At 44.0% G+C, this 15,333-nt stretch overlaps 2 protein-coding genes across 2 annotated transcripts in view; one reads left to right on the plus strand and one right to left on the minus strand.

The window, feature by feature from the left end:
- The window catches only part of T265_04190 (hypothetical protein), a gene marked incomplete at both ends in the record, with an annotated part of 43,746 nt that extends 29,365 nt beyond the window's left edge, over window positions 1–14,381 (plus strand). The window contains one exon of the mRNA XM_009168872.1: window positions 14,175–14,381. Coding sequence (XP_009167136.1) covers window positions 14,175–14,381 — 207 coding nt within the window. The remainder of the gene's footprint in view (window positions 1–14,174) is intronic.
- Window positions 1–15,333, minus strand: part of T265_04192 (hypothetical protein) — a gene marked incomplete at both ends in the record, with an annotated part of 126,651 nt that overhangs the window by 16,100 nt on the left and 95,218 nt on the right. The gene's annotated exons all lie outside the window — the stretch shown is intronic.

Here is a 15,333-nt window from a genome sequence, read left to right on the forward strand (position 1 = left end):
GCCCCGCGAATTCCGCAACAGAATTCCATTTTTCAATCGACGCAAAGCGAAATTCTACGAACAACACATACTACTCGCGTGCCTCCCGATCAGTAATATCACTGTTACACCAGTATATGTTTGGGAAAGGCATTGGTGAAACACAATCCATTATGGCATGCTAAAGCGTCAGGCTCTTTTCCCTGCCCCAAGGGTTGGAAACTTCCAGCCATTCTGGTGTAATTTCGAGCCACTTTCGCATATTTATTCCATTGTCTCAAAGTTAAACGACACGCGTTGGTATGGTGTTTGTTGCTATTTTTTTACTTTGACAGGGTCGGTCATTTTACGCCTATGCTCGTCTTAATTTCATTCAAAATGATTCTAGAATATGACCCGTAATTGGACATCATTCAGGAAAGTGATGTGGGAAGGAATCGGTAGTATCACCGTTACACTGGTAGTGCTGATCGCGGCAAATTCCATTAACCTCGGCCATCATGCTTGGGCTTACTCGTTATCACCCTCTACAGACACGTCTGATGCAGCATTTGGCGGTGTACTTCATCAATACGTCAGATACAGTCAGACCATGTCTGCTTATTTCTCCGAAAGCCTTCAGGCTTGACCACGAGCCGTTAGTGGTGTAGCTTCGTACTGAGCATTTCCGATAATTCCTTGATCATCGTGACTGCAACGTTTCTACCAAAGATGAGCTAGTTTGTCTAGCTTTGCCTTTGGCTAAGAAGAAGTCTCATCACTTAAACCATACTTCAGTTTGACATGTAGGCTTCATAGCTCGGACGATTTCACTCTATTTGGTGATGCGCTCTTTCTGCTAGAGCCACAAACACCTGTACAACCTCGTGTCTAGGCACAGCAAAAACTGCCTAGGTGTAGAATGCATGAGTGAATCCGCATCGCCACTCTTCCCCCTCATCAAGGGGAGTCCGCTGATCACTGGAAGAAGCCATTTTGCACAATGTTCTGCCAGCCTTACCGTCCTTTGTCCATCTTCTATCGTTCCGTTGCTCAGTCTTTGCCACCCTGTACAGCCCAGCTTGCCGTGAGATTTGAGAATTGATGCACCTGGTTTTTTATGTTTTTTTATTTCCAATGACCAAAAAACTTCCGGCACTAGGCGCCAACTTGTTTTCACTACCGGGGTTGCAAATTTCAGCGTAAGTGCTTCCTAACCCTACACCGACCGCCCCTCCCAAGTCCACATTGATATTGTGGAGCTCCTGCTGCCACCGAGTAGTCAGCACTTAACCATGATATAAATAGAAGGTTCACACAACTGTCAGGGGTAGTTCCGTCGCCAGACCGCTCTTGTGAAACTTCAGCTATCGTATTTATCGAGTGGTGAATTACTTATTGGAACACTGCTCTCGAGGCTGAGGGGTGGAGATCATTTTTTTCAACTCTATGAATTTCTAGATGTGAAACATCCATATGGCTACATTTCATCTGGCATTCAGTGTGTAACGGTAGCGGTTCCATAGGCACTTAAGGACTGCACCACCGCTCACAAGGCTCCCTCTTGGAACAAAGTCCATCAGCTGGCTAAACCGGCATTCTCGTCGCCATTAATTGCCACACATACTACTGTACAGGTAGATTAACTTTCGGATGTACACTTAACCGCTGTGCACAGATGAAGCCGATGGGCCAAGAATTTAGCGCTCAAGCCTCCCGGCGACTCAGAAACGATCCACGTTTTGCTGGCTGTATATCAACCACATGTGGGTCTAAGGAAGATCCCGGAGACCAGCGGCCGAGTTCTAAATCTTCTCTGTCTGGCGATTTTTCATGGATCTTTCCTTCTCCGAAACATCCAGAACCATGAACACAAGAATGTTTATATCACCAGATTATAAATTACAAGGTTTCAATTCAAATACGTTAGCTAGCTTAGTTTCTGATCCAACACGCCCCCCATTTGTTGCCAGACGGATTGCACGCATTCCGTTAAGTAGACGCGCTCTCCCGACTAGGAAATATGGCTCGCTTCTATTCGCTTGTTTTTAGTATCCACAGCGCCACACCGTTCCGGGGAGCAAGAAACCTCAATCCTTAATATAGCAAGGTCCTACTCGTTATCAGATTTTAATAAACTGGGACCAGCAATACCCCTTACACTCGTCTTTGAGCGCTCTCATCACCTTCCAGTAGCCTGCGGCAACAGATTAACTCGGTGTCAGACAAACTGCAGCTAAAAGCTGCATCGATGTAACTTGCTTCTTAAAAGAATTCTGGTCTTTGTGGAGCCGGAGAAGTGTGTACATGCACGCTTGGTTTATCAGGCTATGAAGTATGGGCGACAAGAACCACGTCGGAAAAATTTTAACAACTTGGTCCTCGCCGATTTCTGGTTGGATTTATTGTTGGCGTTATACTGAGAAGCCCGTGATATAAAATCAATTTACTTGGCATGGCCTATTGAGAAGCAGCATTTTATTTGAAAGACCTCGCCACCAGTTCATACGGCCGGATGGAACCTAGGGTGATACTAAGCGTTGGCTGAAAAAAACGCGGTCTACGGTCAAAAGTGACAAAGTGTGGCAACACCTGCGACCTTCATCCAGTTGGTGGACTGCCATAGGTTTTACATCGAGTCAAATCAAATGCTTTCAACCTCGTAAGATTTATCAGAATTTATTGAGCTTTCCTTCGTGCTGACCACCAGAATACCGTTTTGTTTTGTGCAAGGACACCTTTTTGTGCGTCCACGAATTTGGAAATAGGATTTTAAACACAAATGTGGACACGGAAATGCCGCAAATATTTTATCAAAGATTGCATTGTAGGCTGTAGTGGCTTTCACAAATTATCGTAGCTTTGGAATTACTTGCAACATCTGTCCATTTTGAGCGAGCCAGACTTTCCAGACTTTCCCTATTTAATTGACCCTTGCTTAATAAACTGTGGAATTGGTCAACCTAGAAAAATCGCTTTCCTAAGCAAATCGCAGAACAATTAGCAAATCACAGGAAAGCGCATTAGGCAATGATATTTGAACTGTGACGTTGCAAGCGCAAAAATATCAGTTTCCGGGAAATCACTCTCATTTGCAGGATGTCAGTGAGTTTTTGATAGTTCAGCTCAAGTTGGTTTGATGCTTAATGATTGTATGCTGCATTTATGGCTTCTTAATGATCCCTTGAGGTTTTTCGTCCTCTTGCACCAATCGCTGCAGCAATTTGAGCAAAAGCGCCCATAATTTGACACTTGAGTTGTATTTTTATATGCATATTTTGTGTATATATTACCGTAATTTATTGATGGATTGCACTACAGCAATTATTTGGGCGCCGTTCATTTGGTCTTTAAATATTATACGCTTGCCTCCGCCTGCTGGCTGGCTAATTGGGCATGACTCCATATGATTGTTTACTTAACTTGCTCAAATAAACTTCCAGCTGGTACGCATTTTATTCAGAGCAGGTTAAAAGAACGTTGCAATCAGCCTGAGAATGTTTATAGCGCTCACTGATATCTACTTGTCTTCTGTTCCATTGTGCAACGCCCCCACTCGACTTTCTCAAATTGTTCACAAATACGGGCTAGGTTCAGCCCCCGCATGAGCAAGTAGAACATGGCTATGGTTCCTTCAAACCATCCAGTCATTAGCAGGTCCTCAAAACCTTGAGGCAAAACGCCATTCATAAAAGCCGAAAAGATTTCAGCCCTTAATAAGGTGCTTACCTAGATGTTGATCAACCCAAGCAATGTTGTTGGCCCCAGTGTATTATATAGCATACTGAATTTTGCCTGAATGCACCAAAAATGCCTTATCATCAACATAATGATCGCTAAGTTGCACCTGCATAGATAGTTTCATCCACAACTTAGATTGCATAACTTCTGTTTCCAGCTCAGAAATTCCGAGTAGTAAAAATGACGTAGCTTATAACTCATCTAGAGGGACCCCCGAATATCTGCGCTGACCCTGGAAATTCTGCTTGCCTAAATGCCACGACGTCATTAATTGTCTTCAAACTGTGTAAATCCTTTCCACAGCCCAATATCTCTTGTCGCTCTCAAACTCCGTAGCTGAGCCATACAATCACCGTCCATGAAGTCTGCTCCCACCATTCCAGTAGAATTTCCATCGGGTCTAACAGAGGTGGGCCCTGTTCAACCAGCATCGTAGGATTTGCGAGGAGTATTCAGCAAACTATTGCGTCATAAGCCCAGTGACTTAAACCCATTTCGTTTTTTTGCCTCAATTAAAACCTGAGGCCAGAACATTAGTCGCCACACCACTGAAACCCAGAGCCTTCTTAATCGAGTTCTCGGTAACTTACTCCCAGTCCTTCCGAATTCACCCCGGCTACGGCAGCAAACTGCACAAAACCACTCACACCACTCGCCCGGATAAAGGATGTAATACTATTAAGACTGATGTGGACAAGCCTAAGAACCCTGTAATATTTACCAATGCTTTCACTGGCGCATTATCTCTCCGCTGTTTTCATTTCGGCTACACAATCCTCATTAACACAAACTCCGTAGCTGAGCCATACAATCACCGTCCATGAAGTCTGCTCCCACCATTCCAGTAGAATTTCCATCGGGTCTAACAGAGGTGGGCCCTGTTCAACCAGCATCGTAGGATTTGCGAGGAGTATTCAGCAAACTATTGCGTCATAAGCCCAGTGACTTAAACCCATTTCGTTTTTTTGCCTCAATTAAAACCTGAGGCCAGAACATTAGTCGCCACACCACTGAAACCCAGAGCCTTCTTAATCGAGTTCTCGGTAACTTACTCCCAGTCCTTCCGAATTCACCCCGGCTACGGCAGCAAACTGCACAAAACCACTCACACCACTCGCCCGGATAAAGGATGTAATACTATTAAGACTGATGTGGACAAGCCTAAGAACCCTGTAATATTTACCAATGCTTTCACTGGCGCATTATCTCTCCGCTGTTTTCATTTCGGCTACACAATCCTTCATTAACACAACTCCTATTCACACAGTCAAAAAAATTCATTGGTTGACAAATCTTCCTTCTTCTATCCACATGCTTCATAAATTCTTCCTTATGGCCCTGAGGTTTATACTTCCTTTTTCATGGGTAATCTAAAACTCTCCACAATATTCACCTGTAACTCCGAAGAGCTGACGTAATCTTGAGATACTGCAAGCGTACACCCAGGCATCCCCTCTATCAGCATCCAAATCTACCCAAATTCCTTTATTTCCTCATTTTAATTTGTAAGAAATTCAACAACTTGTTGATAAATATACCGTTTTGCAGTACGATTTCAATAAACTCCGGACCACCCGCATGCTTGTATGATGAACACAGGTGTTCATGGCCGAAAACTGGGCTGTAGAGTGACACATCTAATAACGACATGAGGATTTCTGGCCAGCGTCTACCTATTTAATAAAACAACCCACAGGGTAGAATTTAAACTGACTATGCTTAGTTGAAACTTTTTGAACCCCCCCAGAGAACCTGCAGTGGATTTATTACCAAAGAATGGATCTTTAGTGAGTACACGAGCCTGCAGTTCGTATACACCAGCTTGACCAACTTCACCGTACCGTTCCTTGTCCTATAATAGGTTGCGGCTTAAATAGTCTTGCAAGCGTTCATTTTATTTTCCCCCGATGTACATCCTATCAGCCGTTCTCTCGTTTCAAGCCACTGGAGCTGTGGCGACCTCTTTTCCTCCGCAAATGCAAGGGGAATTCGCTACCTCTACCAAATTAGCACACCAAATTCTTTATCTCGTTTTGTACGGCCTCAAAAAACATAAATGACCACTGAAAAAGTCCAGAACCAAAACACTGTGAGCTAGCAAAAGGTAAAATGTCATGGATTTCCTCACTGTTCTCATTGGTAGGCACTTAACCCACCGGGCTCACCAGTCAAACTCTTGGGCCAACTGAACACAGTGTCGTTCTTTAAGCCTCCTGCACACATTTTACTAGGTGTTTGATGTAACGTACTTCCAAAGCTTAGCCGACTACCCAACAATTTTGTTAGGTCTACTCCATCGCCGATTTGATCGTTAGCTTCCAAAATTCAACTAATTTGGCTGGACGTTCTTGCTCTCTGTAGCTTTTCTTCCGGAAATTAATCCTTAGGCACTACTACACAACTTATATTCAGCAACAAAAAGCATCTAACGGCGATGTATATCCTTTTGTGTCATGGTTAATGAGACTCAAATTATAAAATACTAAACGCCCTCGTGGGCGATATCCGTTCCTTCCCGGCGACATCTTTCTGCCGATAAAAACCTCGAAATATTCAGCAAGACCCCGCTTACCAATGTCTATCTGAGCACAATCGTCTTAGGTGGCAATCAACAAGGATTCTTGACCAACAGGGATTGTCTACTTTCTCCGCAACAGCCAAACAACCTAGCTTTGCGGTCAGCTTGAACAAGTCAAACGATCTTGACCAGGTCAATCATTCAAACATGTCAGAACAGCCCACACACTTGTATAAGCACTCGCATTTTTGAAACGACGTTAAGCTCCCCTGTGCACAACCGGTCACCATGTTGTCACTCGAGATAGCATGCCGGACTGTACCTTCTTCCTGCCGCACAATAACAACGTTTCCTCAATTCCATCCGTAGCTAGCCTATTTATCTGGCGATCAAACTCTTCCACTAGTATAAGATTTAACTTGACTTAAATCCCAAAATTCCCTCATTATGCCCCCAGTTACTCACCCACCAGTTCCAAGATGACCTTTTGACAACGCGTTTACTCCGTCAGCCACCCACTGTAAACTGTTGCTCCAATAGCCCCTACAATCATATTTAGTTTATTCCTTGCTTCTGGAAAGTCGCATGAAATGCTTTGCGCTGGTGTGCTTCTTTGTAGTTTCACCAAATCAGCATATAAATTTCTTCTTAGCAGTATCGCCGCCACCGTATTTGCTAGCCAAATACCTCCGGTCTCCATCACAGGTTGAGTTGAAGAAAACTCCAATCAGCCACAAGTTGCTCCCTGTTCGCTTTCCCACGACGTTTCCGCAGTACCCAGCCTAGAGCATTGGGACCTTAATTCACTGCGGTAATTTCCTATGGTACTATGCGGGACTCACGCCCATTCAAACTGTGCAAAGGAATAAGATTTATCATGTCCTTGAGACTCCCGGTATATTCGCGCGCCGTAACCTGAACAAAACAGTGCTACACTACCTTTTCATTTCCTCTCTAAACGCACACCTAGCAGCATGATGCAGTGGTTTTTGTATACCTAGCCTTGTGTCATCCCCTTCCCTGCTCCGTCGTTAGGAGCTCTCAGATAAACTTCTTCATTCACCTGACTTGTTTCAAACGGCTGCTTTTAATTGTACACTTGTATATCTGGCTCCGATGCAATAATGGTTAGGGTTTCCCTACTTGCTGACTATTTGACGCGTAAGCCAAAAATATGGCATCTCTAAGTTTCGCCAAAATTTATGCCTTAAAACATGCGCAGCGTTGATCAACTAGTACCTGGATTAGATGCATTCAAATGAAGGACCGCCTTTCATATTTGCAAACGGTATACAAATATGCGTCACTATGGTCATTCACTCGCTGCAGGGTTATCAGAATATATTTCGTGTGATTGAGGTTGAAAACTCCCATTGGCCTGCCCCCGCCTAGTGGGTTTCAGTTGGCCGCGACCACATTACGTCTATTCGGTCATATAAACAACGTAAATAATACTTGGGGAAACAGAAGGACCAAGGGCATTAAAGCATCCGGTGGATATAGAATGCTGGCAAAACTAAAAGAGTCGTCCTACGTATCTGACATTTCCCGGTCCGGGAGAGTTGGCTTCCAGGAATATCTGCTTGTTTGCTCGAATTCCTGCTCACCAGTATCATAACCGAAGGAGCCAGCCTTCGTGCGACATTTGGGTGAGCTTAAGCAGCGTCGGCAAATTAGTTCGTCACGGCTGGATATATGCAGACCAGGAACAATCATCCAATGACGTGGGGGTTGCCTCGATCTTGGAAAGTGGAGACAGGTTTTTGCATACAGAAAAAACAAAGCAGAGCTTTTGTCGACTGCTTTTTATCTTGACTCAAGTCCATCGTAATTTATGCATATTTCCTGGAAAATATTTCTAAAACACTAAGAAAAAAATGTTAAAACTATAAAACTGCTGCACGTTCAACACAAGCAGAATAAATCCAAGGCTAACGGCCAGTTTTTATGTCATTCACAAGGAGTCGGTCGTTGTGCGGCCGAAAAAATTCCGAAACTACACCGTTTCAAGTTAGTAAAGTTGCTGCATGATGGGCATCTATGTGAACATAGGCGGCGTACAATACAAGGGGGCCTCAATATTGGTACGACCAAATCAGTGCAATCTGAATGCAGAAATTTGGTGACAAAGGTGAAATGTCTCGAAACTTACCAGGGGAGATGCTGTGACTGAAATACAGCTGGAAATGATAATCACAGGATAAGAAAGAATGTCGTGTGTTATAGAACAAACCTTAACACTTCTGAACTTAATGTTTCATCCGTTACAAAACTTAAGCAACCTTGAGCACCTGGTCCATTTTTTACAATTCACTGATAGCCAAAAAAGAAAGGAAACCCTGGCTGATGCGAGTGGTAACAAATAACTCTCTCATCCCGGAAAATTGGTTTGAGGTGAAGGCGGGTAGAGTCACCGCAACTGCAGCGTAAAGGGTATTTGCTCAGGGTCATTTGGGCGGACAAAATGCAAATAGTGTGTAAAGTCAAAGCAACACTATAAGAGTAATAAACAAATAAGCATCAGGATGGTCAGTAATTTGCAGCAGAGGAGGAGGCTGAACGGGGTTGCAAAGTTTTCTTGGAACGAAGCGTTTGTGTGTCTACGCACACGGGTGCGCTACTTGGAGGTAAAACGAAAGAGAAAGCTTGATCTCAACGACTGAGGTTCACTGAACCACAAATAAGCATTTGCGTGGTTCGTTTTTATTAGGAAAACCAGCTCCAAACGTAACGGGACCATATAACTGCCAATGGAATAACCGTTTTTGTCGAGACGGATTACATTGGTTGTTCCTCACTCACCCTTGAAAGATGATATGCAATCTTAGTGACACTTTTGACCGCTTGTACTCGACATTGATCAAGAGAGCAGCTGGCTCGCACGTCCATTTACTTTTCTGGATTGGTCAAGCGAACCGGGTGATCAAGCGGCTATCCAAACCGGGGTTCATGTTAGTAAGAAGGCATCAACGGACAGTGGTCCACAACCGTTTTTTTGAAGGTCATAGCGCTTGAACCACGTGACAATCAAGCGGCTATCCAAACCGGGGTTCATGGTAGTAAGAAGGCATCAACGGACAGCAGTCCACAACCGTTTTTTGAAGGTGATAGCGCTTGAACCACGTGACAAGAGTGCACGTAGCAGAATGATGCTGCTTGATGTACAGCACTTGCAACATTCCATTGAAAGTCAAGGAGGTAATGGTGGAGATTATGAGCTACACGCTTATCCCTGAGGTTGCATTAGTGGGAACACAGTCACTGCACTGACAGTGAAGACCCAAAGAACATCACCGAAGCCATCAGGCGAGCGCATCGCTGGGACGCATGTACCAGAACACAACAGTGGGTGTATTGTTGTACAACGCCGGGATTTTGAGAAGACCATGTAAGATATCTTCAGGCGTCGTACTACCGATGTCTCAGAGCTACAGCTGAAGTCGACTGAAATCGGCAAGTTCGGAATAAGATAAGCAGTAGACGGCTGTTGGTGAAACGCATGGAATTGTCCTCAAAGAATGCATCCGACAGTGTAAATGAGGGTGGAGAGTCTAGTTATTACACTAGCCGTGTTACTACCTGAGGGGTGAGCTCTGTTTTCCGTGCCCTTTCAGAGTGGGGAACCTGGACATGGATATTACACTGTGGAACTTGATAAAGAATGCTGCAAAAAGATTTTTGTGCTATTTGTGAAGTTTGCCTTTGAAGAGTGGATTCAAATAAGCCTTCCGCTGTTTAGCCGGAGACAGTAAAGTACAAGGCATCCAATGAATGCCATTGCCATTCATACCGTATGATGGTTAGTGTACAGTGGGGTGCGGGTGTAAGCAGTTTGGTCTTTCAAGGTAGAGTAACCCTAGGCAAGTCTCCCTGCCCTATTTTTCCTTCCCGCATAAGTATTCACCGGAATAAACTGACAATTTTATGTGTAGCAAATCACTGATGTTCTCACGTAGTGTGGATGGCGACACTGAGTAGGTGCCGCATCAACCGCGCCACATTTAGTAAAAATTCATAGAAAGGAACCTTAAAAATGATGTGTTTTATTTCAAAAAGGTGTAGTTTTAGTTTATTCGGTTTCCCGTAAGGCGAAATCGACAAAAACCTGTCCGAAAAGCCCTAATAAGTCTCTTTGGCGCCCCCCAACAACGATATTGCAGAATTATTGCTGGGTGCTCTATCCAACAAAGGGATGGAAGCTATATGGTGTTGAACAGACAGTAAAATACAAATGAACGACAACCACAAACTCTGGTTCCCGCGGCCAACGCTAAGGTCATTCGAGTCTGAATGCTCCCACGTATTTTATTATTAATCCGTTTCTTCCGACTGCTGCTCAAGTAAGAGTACGGGTATTTTAGGTCGCAAGCCACATGGTTGTTTGCGGACTTGTGCAGCTGAAGGCACTGAAAAATGCGAGAAATTGACCCGAAACCTCCGAAAACGACGGCCTTATTACAACACTCTATTCGGGTCCTAATGTCACACTCCCGCTGAGGCATAACGCTGACCGACGAGACTCCGTGTGGTGCTGGCGTGCCCTAACTTTATGTTTTTCACCATAATGTCCTCGCACCCATAATGTGGGTAGCATTCCTCTGTCTGGAGAGGATATCGTTAGCAGGGATGACAATGACCCAGAGGTCACCACCAGGCAGTGCTTACTCACGGATTTTACCCGGTATCCAAACAGGAACTTAATCACCACTTTTCTGGTCACACCAAGGGTAGATTTAGATAGGGTAATTGCATGCAGCGGCATTAGATGTTTATCCTAGCTTGCTAAATATCATGTATATATCTCTGATAAGCTATTTTATTCCAGCCTGTAGACATAATAGGCACCTTATGTTTTTCTTTGTAACGTTGTTGCCAGCTGTCTGAGCGCTTGCATTGTGTCTTCCTCATGCAGCTAAACCAGAAGCGGAATAGAAGATTACAATTATAATATTGTTTATCCCCAACTTGTGGGTGGCATACCGTCTGGCAAAACCACACCGAGTACTGATGAAAAAAGACGGATGCTGTTTGCACAAGATTAAAAACTGTTCTCAAAAGAGCCTGTCAGCGTCAGAACGGCCCTGGATTTACACTACAGGGCGGCAGGATAACGCCGTTCCAACGGCCAAATTGAACTTATTGCTCAGTAATTTCTCTGCGTTCGAAATGTTGAGTTACTGTTGATTGGCTTAATTCAGATATTTGGTTTACTGCTCTTCACGCTCAGCATTACCTGTCAAGCAAAATTTATCCTGGACAGAGTGTGTATTAGGCCCATTCCTATGAGAATCAAACCTGATGACTTCAAGTGAGGAAAGCATGGTATCCCGTGCGTGCGTCTTGTGGTTTCTGAGTGAGCGCTGACGAACTGGCGCTGAATAAAATACACTTTCACAATGCACCCCATAGTTCCAGCCCTGTTTTTAATGGTACCACAGCAAAATGGTGTTAGTCACGCTGAATGACACTATTTTACCCCGAGTGAATGAAGCCCTGGAATTAACAAGTGATGGCCGCACTTTATAAAACCATTCACCTTACTCACACAGACATAAAAGCTCAGTAGTTCTGACCTTTGTAATGCTATCAGGATGAATTTATGCATCCAGGATGACGTTTCATAAGTTTTGAGAACGATGAGAAACACACATTAGCTAGATAGTACCACCGTATTTGCAAACCAATTATACCTTAAAAACCCGAGGACCAAGATTAGACTGTCCCATGACTTTAACCCAACTAAAGCCGTAGGTGTCCCATGCCTTTAACCCAACTAGTCAAAGCCGTAGCCAAATTTGGCTGGCTAACATCTCCCTTCAGATTTTTTCTATCAGTGAGAGCCACTTTTAGCCCCACTACATACTTCACCCATAATGTGGGTAGCATTCCTCTGTCTGGAGAGGATATCGTTAGCAGGGATGACAATGACCCAGAGGTCACCACCAGGCAGTGCTTACTCACGGATTTTACCCGGTATCCAAACAGGAACTTAATCACCACTTTTCTGGTCACACCAAGGGTAGATTTAGATAGGGTAATTGCATGCAGCGGCATTAGATGTTTATCCTAGCTTGCTAAATATCATGTATATATCTCTGATAAGCTATTTTATTCCAGCCTGTAGACATAATAGGCACCTTATGTTTTTCTTTGTAACGTTGTTGCCAGCTGTCTGAGCGCTTGCATTGTGTCTTCCTCATGCAGCTAAACCAGAAGCGGAATAGAAGATTACAATTATAATATTGTTTATCCCCAACTTGTGGGTGGCATACCGTCTGGCAAAACCACACCGAGTACTGATGAAAAAAGACGGATGCTGTTTGCACAAGATTAAAAACTGTTCTCAAAAGAGCCTGTCAGCGTCAGAACGGCCCTGGATTTACACTACAGGGCGGCAGGATAACGCCGTTCCAACGGCCAAATTGAACTTATTGCTCAGTAATTTCTCTGCGTTCGAAATGTTGAGTTACTGTTGATTGGCTTAATTCAGATATTTGGTTTACTGCTCTTCACGCTCAGCATTACCTGTCAAGCAAAATTTATCCTGGACAGAGTGTGTATTAGGCCCATTCCTATGAGAATCAAACCTGATGACTTCAAGTGAGGAAAGCATGGTATCCCGTGCGTGCGTCTTGTGGTTTCTGAGTGAGCGCTGACGAACTGGCGCTGAATAAAATACACTTTCACAATGCACCCCATAGTTCCAGCCCTGTTTTTAATGGTACCACAGCAAAATGGTGTTAGTCACGCTGAATGACACTATTTTACCCCGAGTGAATGAAGCCCTGGAATTAACAAGTGATGGCCGCACTTTATAAAACCATTCACCTTACTCACACAGACATAAAAGCTCAGTAGTTCTGACCTTTGTAATGCTATCAGGATGAATTTATGCATCCAGGATGACGTTTCATAAGTTTTGAGAACGATGAGAAACACACATTAGCTAGATAGTACCACCGTATTTGCAAACCAATTATACCTTAAAAACCCGAGGACCAAGATTAGACTGTCCCATGCCTTTAACCCAACTAGTCAAAGCCGTAGCCAAATTTGGCTGGCTAACATCTCCCTTCAGATTTTTTCTATCAGTGAGAGCCACTTTTAGCCCCACTACATACTTGCCATGCTCTAATGATCTTATCCAATTCTCTTCTTTCCTTAATCCTTAATCTTAGACCGTGGATGCTCCGAAGGTCTAGTATAACCGCTGCTCACTCTGTCCAGTTCCAAATTTACGCCTAAATGTATCTTCACCGGAAACAAAATTATCTGTAATCCTATATCAACTTGAATCTGCCTACATTAAGCCCCTGCATTAACCCTTTGTCGAATCACCACAAACTAGACGTCCGTTACAAAGCTGTTCAAAAACCTAAGTACTTTAGTACAATGAAACTGACTCACCGTCATGCACCATCCGATGGCATATTCCCGGCTATTCTTTTCCTATTATGGGTGGTCCCATCTCACCTAACGAAAGCTTTACTTTTAACTACGAATAAACCTTCAGCCTGGCTCAACCGACTCTGACACGAGTTTGCTTTGATGCACTGGACACTCCTCTCCGAACCAACCACCCCCGTGCTGCGCTGCAATTCAGTTTTGCCTGGCCGACATATTCAGTTAGTTTACAAGCAGCGCTCAAATGGCTCCATGCATTAGAACTAACTGTTCCTCAAGAAACCTATTACAGGTGACTTCCCTCTACCAATTGCACCGGTCTGTCTACCCATTTTAATATGATTTTCAGACGCAACTTGCTGAGATTTGTAGAGTGGTCACCTCAGTAAAAACTCAGATGTTCTGGTTGGTCCATACGTCAAGAAAAGGATCCAAAACGGTGACTCTTTTCACGCAAGCTAATTCTGTTTACGGGCGAAAATAAGGAAATTCACAGGGCTATGGAATCACGTTATGCCGTCTCACCTAGTCTTAGCAATAACTTCTATCACAGCCATCGCTTCCTCTTGATAAAGACGATGTAACGCGAGATGGAAACAGCCGCCTGATGGCGGAATCTCCTGCAGTCATCTCAAGATTTTTTGAAGATACTCCTGGGGTCCAAATTCCTTTGGCCTCATTGGAACTATGGAACATTCCCTACATTGTCGAAGGGATCTTATCTACAACGTCAGTGTTTCAGTCTGTAGAGGAATCGTGAAAAAACATTTCCAGGTACAACGGTGGAAAGCAAAGAGACATGAATAATGAATACGGAAAGCTTAAAATTGCGTGAAAGAAACCTGTGTGAGAAATGAACCAAGGAGCAATCTGAGAAGAAGAACATGAGGATGGCGAGGAACCACTGGAATAGGAAAGGGTGATGAATGAGAAAAGCGGGGCGAAGCGGTTTTAGCTACTTCGGAATCTCTAAAAGACCCGGCCCCGTGTCACGCTTGAAACACGTGTGAGAACTCACGCCACCTTTTGGCCTATATCACGGAGCCCTTAACGGTTTAAATGTGCTTCTAAATTTCTGCGCATAAAGTACCTCATCTTCTTTCTGGCTCTCCGACGTATGGCCTGCAGCCTGCGTAAACCTTGTGAAGAAGGCAAGCTTCCGAGATTTTTTGAAGGTCAAGCCTAAAGTGCTCACTTTGGCAGATCCTCAAGAAGCCCGCTGGGACATTAATCCGTGTTTAGAAACCCGAGGAATGGAATTCAGAGGGCGAAGGGTCTTGGCTTCAAATTGACCTGTGAATTTTTAACCTAATGAAGCATTTTAATTAGCTAGAATGCTCGTGTTTAGGTTGTGACCTTCAGCGGCGGTTATTTAACTTTGTTATTTGACTCGTCGATTTCCGAAGGATGTTGCGCAGAAATAGCGGGTCCATTGCGCCAAAGAAGAAAGCGAGCGAATCGGATGACGGATTCACAAATGAAGCTTGTGAAGATATTCACTCTGACATTGTTCGTGAGATCTATGAAAGCAACCCATTTCACAGTGAGGGAATATTTACACCAACCACCGAGAAGAAATCTGTCACTTTTTCGAGCACAGCAGGCGGAAAGTCTGCTGATATCTTGAGTGGTGAGTTGATAATAAACTATCTTAAGTAACATGTGCCGTAATCAACCACCGTGAATCCCGTGAAATCTAATGAAAATTTACT

Source organism: Opisthorchis viverrini (assembly GCF_000715545.1).
Source record: "Opisthorchis viverrini unplaced genomic scaffold opera_v5_66, whole genome shotgun sequence".
Classification (NCBI taxonomy): Eukaryota; Metazoa; Platyhelminthes; class Trematoda; order Opisthorchiida; family Opisthorchiidae; genus Opisthorchis; species Opisthorchis viverrini.